Here is a 12,316-nt window from a genome sequence, read left to right as displayed (position 1 = left end):
CACAGATACGTGTGTGTGTGTGTGTGTGTGTGTGTGTGTGTGTGTGTGTGTGTGTGAATGTGTGTGTGTGTACTCTGCATGGACAGGTCTTTTCAGGGCCACTCTCTTTCAGTTAGAGAAAGAGAGACGTGATTCTCTATCTGCATCAGCACCTGAATAAATAAAATCCATTCACTTGGGTCTTTCCCAACAGTGCATTCAGTGTAAACAGTGTGTGAAGTACTACCAATGCCACTTGCCACATGGTGGAGAAGGATATAGTAGATGGGTGTCTACAGCCCTCCTGGGCTAATTCCTCAACTGGGGTGAGAACATCACCTCTATTACTATAAAGCCTCGGCAGAGGATGTTTCTTCCTGTGGCAAACAAAAATTCAACCTGCTACATGCAATAATGTTTTACAATAATGGCCTATAGCAAGTGAAAAGAGATTTTTCCCCATGGGGATCAATAAAGGAGCATATTATTATCATGGATCTCATTACAAAATGTCTGGTTTGGGGCCACATAGGCTTGGGACAAGGGCAAGCTGCAGCCCTACATGTGTCTGCAACACCTGCAACAGCTGACACATCAAATTCCTGTTATATGCATTTATGTACAGTATGTATAGGCCTACAGTGCAGTACTTGGCTAATACATTTGATTTGAATGCCAATTGTGACATTATCAAAAGTTAAGCTGTGCTCCAAACCTATGTAAGCTACACTTTGATTAACACTTTTCAGTTTACACACTGAGAGCAAAGTGTTGGCCATTTTGTGTCAGAGGCTCAGAGCAGGTAAAGCCATTTTTCAAGTGAATGGAGGGCTGGGTAGATATTTTATGTGAGATAATTGAGGCCTTATTCCTTTGAGACGCTGTAACAGGAAACAAATGGTTAGCTGCAGAGAGAGGACCAATCAGACTGCTTTATAGTGCTCGGTTATGCCCAATTTATCGGCTCAGATGAGCTCCTCAAGGCCGCACAACATTGGCCATGATGAATGCTGCTCGGTGGTTTATTTGTGCAGTGTGTGTGTGTGTGTGTGTGTGTGTGTGTATGCAATGTGCCCTGCTGAAAAACCTATTTTACTTCACACACAGGGTGCCTCTCACACCTCTCACACACACTCACAGCAGTGCGCAGGTACACAAATACTGATTCCAAGAATTTCAGTATCTCATGCTGTTCAGTTGTGGTTGAGAGTCTGCCAAATGATAGTAGGACACTAATGAGACTGTGTGGGGATCATGGTTTGACCTATTGTGTCAACGATTCGTTGAATATGGCCGACCTTACACAATTGAAATGCACAGTTATGTAGCAGAGATAAAAGGTTTAACCTTTAAGATTTATTACCATCCTGATAATTGGAGGGTAATATATAGGTCTAGCATGGAAAATGTGATTTATAAATTAACTGGAACCACGTGGCAAAATAGTCAAGTGTAAATTCCCCCTGCTGTTAAATGTAGAGCTGTCCCTGCCCATATTTTCTTTCAACAGATCATTAACTGGAGCACTAAAAGTTTTTGTCCTGGAAAACCAGCCAGGAAAGTGCTCAAAACCAAATTAATATTTTCTAGCCTGATTTATGCAACAAAACTTCATAACTCTAAACTCTAAAGTGCAACTTAAAAAAAACAAACAGCTTCCCATCTGTTAGGTGACAGCAGAGAGAGAAAGTAGCATGGGTTGCCAGAGCTTAACAAGCAAGCATCAGCAACAGTGGCAGCAATGATTTCCAGTGTTATTCCAAATGGCTGACCAGCCCAATCAAGATGACTTATCCCAGCTTTGGAGAGGCTAAGCTAGCCCGACTACTGGGAAGTATGAGCTGCTGCAGCCAGGAAAGGCTGCACAGCTCTGGAGAAATGACACTACAGCTATGTTGTACTTGGAACTGCTAGACCAAAATACTAACAAATGGTCTGGAAGATCGTTGAGAGACACTGCTCTTAACTGGTGAATTGACAAGGTGTACTTGATGAATACTAATTATTAATATTATATTAATACTAATATGTGAGGGGGTAGGGAAGGAATGGTGCTCAAACTTACTTTCTCAGGTGTTCATGCTCCTTCAGAAACAGCTCTGTTCTTCTGTTGTTGACCCCGGAACCACTCTTGTATGTCCTGAAGAAGGCACACAGATGGATATACTGGTAAAAGCAACACTGATATTTTGAACAAAATCACAAATTAAAGAAATTTGATATCTGTGCATGTGCCACACCATTCAATAAAACAGCCAGAGAATGGCAATGTCCTGCATTTTCACCAAAAGTCGTAGAACCATTTTTTCTCCAACACTCAATGAGTATCCTCTTTTTTGTTTTATGTCTTCATAAGATAGACATCAGATCAAGGTATCCTATCTTAAAACTGTGCATCTTTTTATACATTGGTTGTAAAGGTAAGGGCCTCGCTGTATCACCTGTCCATCCCACTGTACTCAATTTCTAGAAGGAAAAGCTCGTTTCACTCAAGAACATTCCATTTCCACATGTGATGAAGCGGCTGTCAAACAGCAGCATAGTGGACTCCTATCTAATATGGGCATGCTCCGTTTATCATTTCTGTTTGCTGGGTGCATATATGACTTTGAATCACTCAAGAGACTAAGAAATGGAAAGGGAAAAAACAAACCATCTCAGGGCAACTGGGTGCAACAAGAGCCCAAATCAATGTCTGACACAAAGTATGTGGAAGAGGCCTGGCTGCTTAGAGCTCTAGGAGCTTCTCTCCAGCTCTCACACCACCCACCAGGAAGCTGGGCAGGGCACGCTTCATCTCCCTCTCTTTTTTCCTCCAGCCCTCCATCTCCCTCGCACAGAACCATTTAGATGGGCGTAAATAATAAATATGGAGGAGCAGGGGAGCAGAAAGAGGAATAGAGGGAGAAAGAACCAGAGGGGGAGGACTAGTGGATTTGCAAATTGCATTTCAAGAACTTATATCACGCAATTTTACAACAAAGACTTTTTGAATGTGTACCTCATAAAAAAAAAAAAGAAAAGATGGGTTAAAAATGGATGGGTGGGAGTCTGGGATGTTTAATTAAACTATTGATTGTTCCCTGTGCCTCGCCATTTCTCTGTGCTGCATGCATTATGTATTTAAGAAACCATTGATTCTATCCAAATATTGATAGCACCACACAATTTCATGTTAATAAGGCAGCAGCAATGTCACGGTGTGCTCTATGTCTAAGCCATCAGACAACGAAGTGGTCAAAGGTAATGGATGGCTTGCTATAGCGCTTGTAGAGCAAGCCCATCACACCCATTCTCTTCAGCTGGATGCAACTCTAGCTATCAGCATCCCTTAACAGCCGCCTCCCCCAATGCCCTCCTGAATTTCTGTTCATCTAACACAGCCCCACCATCCTGTTGGGCTAGAACAAGAGAAAGGGAAGGAGAAAAAAAAAGACAATCACTGAAACATTATAGAATGCACACACATACACATTATCATCCACCACACAGTCAACTCTACGTAATCCACTAACAAACATGCCTACTTCTCCCCCAGTGCTCCATCAAAACAACCCTTGAATGTTAATACTGTAGTCTACATACACACAGCACACTCCCCAGTGGTTGCCTTGACGCGCCAGTCGCCCAACCAGCAGTGCTGCTGCCTCGGCGAGGCCAAGTATTGCTGGTACTGACAGCCAGTTTCATCATTCCAGCAACGCGTTTTAAAAGGGCACCAATGTAAATCACAGGCTGGCTGTCATTTGTGCTGCTGACATTTAGAATCAAAGCAGGAATAGTGGGAGCGGTCTGAGCTCAGCGCTGATCTGCGCTGCTGTGGTGAATGGGACAGCTGCACTGGGAAAGTGTCTGTCTGCCTGTGTGCGTGTTTTGATAATAACAGAATCTGAGAGCACACAGCGAGTTGTGAACATAACCTTGATATAACATATGAAAACTAGAGTGACCAGCTCCCTGGTCTGGTGTGCTCCATCCCAGAGATCTCTACTGCCCTCTACCTGACATAAGGGAGAAAAGCCTCAGATATCCATCACTGCACCACTGGCACCTTACAAAGCTTGATGTGGGACTAAACATTTGACCACAACTTCCAACATTTTGCTATCCAAAAACCCAAAACAACCCGAAGCACAACTTAAGCCCAAAATTGCTAAATAACAGTATTTTTCAACAATACATTTTTAACTTGATCCCAAGGCAAACCTGAGCAAATGTGACATACTGTGCCCAACTTGCCCTAAAGGTCCAGATGGTTAATAACAAGACCAACTCCAATTACTAAGTGTGATGTTATACTGGTGATATGATGCAATTTCTAAGCTAGGCTGCCAGTACCAAAACTGACGTCACATATCAATTTGACTGGAGGCTTGTCAACCTGTCAATTTTGGCACACTGTCAAATGCAATGGTATCGGTATATCTTATTTTATGATACTTCAGGATGATAAAAGCACAAATTCAGAAGTTTGGGCCCATACTTGTGTGATTTGGGGACTAACACGATTTGTTTTTGTAAGTTCTTATATTCTGTAACAATGTTCATACTGTTGGGGCCCATCAATAGGGCCCAACACTGCTGAATGAATTTAGAGAAAACTCTGCCCATTGATTTGCTCCCCATGTCCCTTTGCCAAGAAGAGGCGGTTATACAAAGGTAGCTCAGAGTTCCACTATTCCTCACAAGCTGTGTTACAGTCAAGATAAAGCAGCAGATCGAGTCTCGAAAAATAATTAAGTAGCCCTCTAGCCAGCTGTCTAAGCTGGCTAGAGGGCTTTCATATGCTTTCATATGCTTTCATATGTTGTCAAGTCCTACCTTATTACTTTCCCTTGGCCGCCCAGCAAAGGTCAGTAAGGGAGATTAAGGGACAAATTGCTCGGGAAGAGAAATGTAAAACATATGACTCAACGTCTCGTAGCACTGTGCCATGGCTGCGGCAGTTGTAATTCCCTTACCTGTAAGCTCAGATGGTTCCCTCGTTAGCAGCCCCCTGGCACATTAGTCATTGTTAGGCTGAGCACTGGGTCAACAACACCGGCTCATTTCTATGCATTAGAATCAGCAGCACTGAGCCTATTAGTGGGGTCAATGGGAGCTCCTTATCATTAGTAATCTGATTTAATGGGAAGACTGGGGGAACTACTGCTTGTAGTGCTGGCCTTATGGGATGTTCCTAACTTAATGGATATACAATTTAAAAATTGACTGCTTTTGTGAACTGTGTGACTGACAATTGATATTAGACAACGATGGCTTGGTGACAGGTTGATGAAAGTAGCTTTAAAACTGGGTACCTTTAAGAATACTATTATTCTTGGTATAAGAAATACTGCACCAAGACAGCGGGTAATCTGTGAGTAAACCATCACTACGGAGTTCATGCATGCGATCTGTGTAGGAGTTTGAATGGACTTTGCTCACAAGTCCGGCCTACACTAGAGGCCCTGAACAAACAGTGGTGCACAGCCAAAACACTATAGGCAAGGAATTGTAGAGCTGCAGGCTCTCAAACGCAGATCATTTGTCAGCCTTTTAGGTTGAACTATGTCATTTCAAATAGACTGAGCCTCCATTTGTCCACAGCAAAAACAACTAATCTTGTACAGTGAATTCTCACTAACACGGAAGGCAAGTGCAATTAAATCAATAACTGACACTTGGAGGGCTGACTTGCATCAGAATCACTGTCATAGTGACAAAGTGATAATAAGGAGGAAGGTAGAGCAGTGGCTGCCTGAGCAATTTCTATCTCCTCGAGCTCCATCCGCCGTTTTCTGCCCGACTGACTGGATGTCCATTCTCTGGTTGGATGACACCACAACAGGATAGCTGGAGCTGACAGTTTGGTCCAGCCAAAACTCTGATGGAACCCCAAGGAATTTTACAGAATAGGATTTCCACAAAATCAGTGATGGACAAGTGGTTGTAGCCCAGCGGGCTGCATTTGTCTCTCACATTAATTTCTGTCTATGTACGCAGTAATAGGAACCAGCAATTTAACAGATTTAATTTGCAGTTTTGAGACCTCCAGTATATCTCACATGCAAGATGAACACCGGAGCTCTTAGAGCCCTATTTTTAACAGGTTTGGCAGTTGGAATTGAAATACTTCACTTCTCTATGCCTGGGCGCTATAAAATTTCATCATGGTGTCGTAAAAATAATTTTCTACAAATCGTGTTCGTTCTTTATTGAGCAGTATCAAATTAATAAAATGAAGCTATATTATTGCAAAATGTAACCTTTAACTATAAATGGTCACATCTTACCTGCAATTTTTCATAAAACTCCCATAGAAGAGATGAAGACGGCCTGTACAACTATTGCTAACCTGTTCTAAGTCCCCTAAGTATGTGAGTTACACTATATACAGTTACATCACGGCTTACGAGTGAAAACCAATGACAAATGACCTTAAATTAATCAAATTCTTTCATATTATGGGGGCTGAGCCCCTATAATAAACAAGACACACCCCTTCACACTGCGTTATGTGAGAATTACTTCAAAATCGCTTCTCCAGAGGCAGCGTTCTACATTTTATCTTGCATTATGAGAGGTAAATTTGGAGGACTTGTGATGTAAGGTGATCGCAAGGCTCATAGACCATGCATGACTGTTTGAGGCAGCAGCAGGCTATCTACATACGAGACGGGTGGAGAGGGATCAATAGGGAACCTGCAGTGGTCTTCCTTATGCTCACTGCTGTGTCTTACAGATCAATAAGCCATTAAAAAACGACAAGAGTCATGGTCTGGGGGAGCCCCCACCTCATTTCAATACACTCACTCACAACTGAGTCAATCAGAGGAGAGAACACGCTTTCTCAATAGAAGGCCAAAGAAGCCATGAATCTTCTCAGTTTTAATGGACTACATTTTTTAAGAGCGGTGCCAAGGAGAAGTCAAGGTTCAACTATCCTTCGAAGGAAGAAGGTCAGCAATGGGTGGAATTAATGTGCATTCAAAGCAAAGAAACAGCATGAATAATGTTCAGCAGTTTTTATTCCTCCAGGGTTAGGGTACACTGAGCCACTGATGTCAAAGTGCAAGCATGCATCATGTGACCATACTACCTCTCCTGCATATCTTACCATGTACATTTGTTATTTTTTCATTACGCGACACACTCATCAGACATCGAGTTCACGCCTCTGTGCTGAGCCAACTGTGGCGCACTGTAGGGCTGGGCGATATGGACCAAAAATCATATCTCGCTATTTTTAGGCTGAATGGCGATACATGATATATATCTTAGTGTTTTCTACGAAGTGGGCTAAATGTTCAGTTGTAAGGAGGGCTGGGCGATATGGACAAAATCAAATATCACAATATTTTTGACCAAATACCACAATATCGATATTGCGACAATATTGTAGGGATGACTATTAGTGCTTTCACAAAATATTTACACAATGAGATTTTTGGTAAATAATGATCAGTAATGAGGATATAATGACTAAGTGGGTAAAGGCAAATAATAGAACAGCTAGAACAGTCTGGTAAGTTCAGAAAATTACATCACTTTACTGTAATGCAGCCTTTAAAACCAGGAAAAGACAACACTCATGCCATATCACGATATTACGATATCCAAAATCTAAGACAATATCTAGTCTCATATCACGATATCGATATAATATCGATATATTGCCCAGCCCTAGCGCACTAGCAATACCACCTCTCCAACATCTCTCTCCTTCATTTCTTGTCTGACAATAACAGACTGTGTGTTGTGTCCATCCCCCCACTTAACTCGCACCAGTCAATATCATTTAGGGAGTTATAAATAGCTCTATACATTTCAACTGAAGGTACTGTGTCTATATTCAGCTGCAGAGGCCCTATTCCCTCAATTGTGACGCAAATAGATACAGTATATTAGCTGCATGAGCAAATCAATCAACAGGTAGCCTGTATGAATGGGTACTCACTCAATGTCTTTCCTGACAGACCCTAGTAGGTCTTCCCTTTCCCGGATGGCCAAGAAGTTGCCTTTGGTTTTGTGGAATTCATGTGTGTAATCCTAGGGAGAAAATGCATTAAGGGTGAAAACGAAGGGGGATGGAGGGACGACAAACAAAGAGTATACACCAAGAAGAAGAATAGAAATGGAGAGACAGGTATGCTTCATTAAAAACTTGTTGGCTTCTTCAATGAATTTAACTTCTAGTGTCTAATAAAGAGAAGTTAATTCAGAGTGCTTTTAACAAACACGACTGTCAAGTGTTTTACAGAAAACAAAGGACGCAAAATGAGGAGGGGGCATACCTGCAAGATGTCTCTGTGTCTCTGGAGTGTGTGCATGAGTGCAGCATTGAGAGAAGCTGCGCCCGGAGTGCTGGTGTACTCCGCCATCTTATCATTTACCGCGGTCAACTGAGGGAGAGACAGAAAATAAGATACTGGAAAACCAGGAGGTCGGCAGATAAGAAACAGACCCAGACAGAATCTCCACACAACATGACAAACATGCGAGACAAGGCAACAATTCATAACATACACAAAAGCTGATTCAATTTGTTGATGTACTCCACTTAATATCTCAGGGATCCAATTTGTCTTTCATTCCAAATTCTCTGATACTTTTAAGTATGCTAACTCAGTGTCTGCCATGACACCGTAGCTTGGTTGTTATGAAAACGTGCTTTGGAGTTCAATGCAATACAAGTTTGGAGCAGGCAAGTCTGCTTCTTTCCTTGGTGGAAGACAAGAGCCTTGGCATAAATCCAATGCTGTTCTTATTACAGTCTTTTTGCTGGCCTTTCACAGGCCAACGAGCCGTGAGAATTGTCTTACTTTCGCCAGCAGCTGTTCGATCTCCACTGACATGGTGTCAAACATCCTGTCCTGGGTGGAGTTGTTGAGGAGGGGGGTGGTGTCTGACCTTGAGGAGGGAAAAAAGAAAGAGAGAAGGGAGAAAAATGAGAAGACGGTGATAAGATTTAAAGCGGCAGTTTGTTTGTACTTTAATTCAAAACACAAATAAACTGCAGCTTTAAATCTTATCACCGCAATGTTATCATTAACTGTGAAGGGTCAATAAGTGAGGCTTTTCTATAAAAAGCCTGTCATGCCTTTCCCCATTTTCAAAATCTTTTGAAAGTTTCAAAATGTCATGGCTAAATGGGGAAGATCATTTTCACCAACCAGTTAGTTCGGGAAAAATACAAACTGAAGATTTAATACAACAGCCATAATATCAAAGCCAGTGTTGCCAACTTGTTGACTTTGTCACTAGATTTAGCGACTTTTCAGAACCCCCTGGCGACTTTATTTCTGAAAGGCGACAAGCGACAAATCTGGCAACTTTTTCTGACCATGGGGAACAATGTTAAAGTGTTGAATCCCAAAGCATTTGCCAATAAATTGGTACGGCTGATGCCAGTTTGCTCTACTTGCTTGTCATCCAGAGAGGTCTAATGATCACTGTGCTTCCCAGACACAGTGTAGCCCCCCTCCCTCCACTGCAAGCGGAGACTGTAGGTTATATATTGATATGCAAATTAGCATATGACGTCATCCGGCAACTTCTAGCGACTTTTTGAGCAGCCAATAGCTACTTTCCTTGGAAACAAGTTGGTAACACTGATCAAAGCATCGGTTACAATTTTTTCTTGTGCACTTGCTCACTTTATCACATACAGGATACCATGGTATTACAAGGTATATCTGGCAATTTCTGTATCCGCATTTCCCCTACGACACACACATACACAACTCCACAACATGTTTAACCAGAGGGGTTACATTACAGGAACAGCCATGTGTTTCTTAGCTTGTGATGGTTCATTCAGTTTAAGAAAGGTAGAACACGCACATTAAAAAAATTCAACACGGGAGGACAGAAAAAATAGCAGTGAAAAAGTTGAGTCTGCACAACTGCAAATCAGTTAAGAAATCATTGGGAGCTGATTTGTAGTTGTGCAGACTCAACTTTTTCCACCGATGGTTCAATCAGTGTCCTATGCAAGAATATATCAATAGAGATAGACACATTGGTTGTCGCAAGGCATCAAACCGCAACCACCTGGCCACCTAGCCCTGTTACAGGACCCTTATCGCATTGGCTGTTGTCTCTCCCAAAGGGTCCTGCCCTGCTACATTAAGAATTCTCCATACATATGTCGGAGAGGTCTATAATGAAAAAATGACGCCCAATTTCACTGAGCCAAACAGATGTATGTAATCCTTCACTTGTCTGCTTTCACAGCACTGGCATGCGCTACATCTCCTATGGACAAATAAACTTAGTTAAAGACAAGTAGGACAGGACCCTTTGGGAGAGACAACAACCAATACGACCAAAGGGTCCTGTATCAGGGCTACTGGCCACCCAGCCTCCTTGTGTACAGCTGACAGTAATTCATCCAGGGTGCCACTCATTTCAGCAAATCATTTTCCAGGACATGATTGCTTAAAATGTTCAAGGATATGCTTGATCTCAAAGTCTCACCATTTCAACTTGCCAGCAGTGGTTTCATTTCAGTGAGAAGCAAAGGTGTGATAGTTTCAGCAATGACACGCGGTAAGCCCACTTGGGGCAAACAAAGAGGTGATTGGGTGATTGTATTAATCTTAACAGGACATATTTTGCTCGTAATGCTGAACAACCATATGATCTTAACCCCTCTTAACCCCTCTTAATCCCCCCCACCCCCCACCCCCCCACCCCCCCTACGAAGGGGTGTTGCCTGGAGCTTTTTTTTTTTTTTATTATGAAATTTGGACTACTTCTCCTTTTGCACCCATGTTACATTTTGGTCTGGTGTGTGGATTTCTTTTTTGTTTAGAAAACATAAAGAGTGATCACAGCCTTAATTGAAGCCGATCAAAAATGAGATTCTCGTCATAGACTTGCATGGGGCGATGCCTTATATGGTCATTGTCATTCCCCAATTTCCATTTGTACACATCACATTAAAACCATCTACAGTGAAGTGGCAGCCCATGAGTCGCATGATGTCAGTCACACAGAGTCATGTGATTTATTATAAATCTCCATGGGGAAATTCTCTTTGACTGGCCTTCCTCAGTCATTTATTTCATATTAGTTAACATATTAGCTATGCTTTCCAGGCTTTACCTCACTCCAATCACACGAATGAGAGGCATTCACTTTCTTTGTTCCTGTGATATGACTTTTTTTAGGCTAACCATCAAAGAACATCCACCTATGGATCCAGGTCAAATTTGTTTTTGTTTAGAGATTATTACATCTCTACTGTCTGTAGCTATGTCACTGGAAGAAGAGAAAGAAGTGTCTGGCCTTACGTTTCTCCTCGACGTCCATCCCTGGAACTGCTGTAGCTGGTGCACAGTTTACTGAAGGAGACAAGCTTCAGGTCCAGCTCATTCTCCAACTGCCTGGCCTGCTTTCGCATGTCTGTAATACATACACACACACACATAAAGACAAAACATCTAACCACCTGACAGCGTTTCATTTGAGCTTCTTATCAACGCCAAATGTGAATGGCGTTCTGCGGCTAAGTTATATCTTTTATTTATTAACTTGATAGCAGCACTACTTAGGTTGACTTAAGAGTTAGTTGAGCGAGCTAACTTACTCTACAAAAGGACCAAGTTAAGGTAGAAAGTTGTAACCTGCATATTCGTCCCTCTTATCGTCTGTGCCTGTAACTTCAAACAGTGAACCAACTGATGGGGGGGAAAAATATGATAAATGTGTTTTGACTCATCATCACCAGCTGATGAGTGTGACAGCTGGCAATCAGCACACGGGGCTCTTGCTGTACCAGGTGACAACATCGTTAGTTAACCAATTTACTGCAATGGCAGCACAGCTAATATTTACAGAGGTATGGTGATATTTGCCTGTCGTATGACTCGAGCTATCAGTCTTACAACTGGGCGCAAGCAAGCAGCAAGTTCTGTGCTCGCCAGCGTTGCCAAGCTAACCAGAAACGAAGCGCTAGCTTGTAGCGAGCTAGCCGTTACGGAGACACTTGTGACTTTAACCGCCCAAGCTCATCGGCCCTGACGCTGACAGTTCTATTGCTGACAATACTGATAATACTGTAACACACATTGCTATCAGATTATACAACGATAACGTCAGTTATCGAGACAATTGTACCACCTCACCTTCCCAATAGTTGCTGCTTCCTATCCCTGCCATCTTTGTTGTTCAACGACGTCACCAGCTTCCTGAGTGCGTCATATCACGTGTCAGTGTTAGACATGTTGGTAAATGGCGCCTCGCCGTGGCGCATGAATGTATTGAAAACGGCCGAAATACTATATACTGTGTATTTTTTATTTTATTTTTTTTCATTGAGATGTCAGAGGATTGACAAGGATCATAGTCT

General features: G+C 42.3%; 1 protein-coding gene across 2 annotated transcripts in view; it reads right to left on the bottom strand.

Annotated features, from left to right (window-relative positions):
• The window catches only part of gosr1 (golgi SNAP receptor complex member 1), a 28,629-nt gene extending 16,479 nt beyond the window's left edge, over positions 1–12,150 (bottom strand). The window contains exons 1-6 of one of the 2 annotated variants that reach the window (XM_071541872.1): positions 12,093–12,150; positions 11,259–11,370; positions 8,784–8,871; positions 8,256–8,363; positions 7,919–8,010; positions 2,045–2,119 (exon numbers count right to left, since the gene is read on the bottom strand). In XM_071541872.1, the coding sequence (XP_071397973.1) occupies positions 2,045–2,119; positions 7,919–8,010; positions 8,256–8,363; positions 8,784–8,871; positions 11,259–11,370; positions 12,093–12,126 (509 nt within the window). In that variant the 5' untranslated portion in view covers positions 12,127–12,150. Of the gene's footprint in view, positions 1–2,044; positions 2,120–7,918; positions 8,011–8,255; positions 8,364–8,783; positions 8,878–11,258; positions 11,371–12,092 lie in introns of both variants that reach the window. The other variant, XM_071541873.1, reaches the window with a different exon arrangement.
• Between the last annotated feature and the right edge of the window lie 166 nt (positions 12,151–12,316).

Source organism: Centroberyx affinis, unplaced genomic scaffold, assembly GCF_046629955.1.
Source record: "Centroberyx affinis isolate AG114_WGS23_722 - 3 ecotype Tasmania unplaced genomic scaffold, CSIRO-AGI_Caff_v1 ptg003960l_1, whole genome shotgun sequence".
In the NCBI taxonomy this organism is placed as follows: Eukaryota; Metazoa; Chordata; class Actinopteri; order Beryciformes; family Berycidae; genus Centroberyx; species Centroberyx affinis.
Note: the sequence above shows the minus strand (reverse complement) of the source record. Positions and strands in the feature narration are given on the sequence as shown.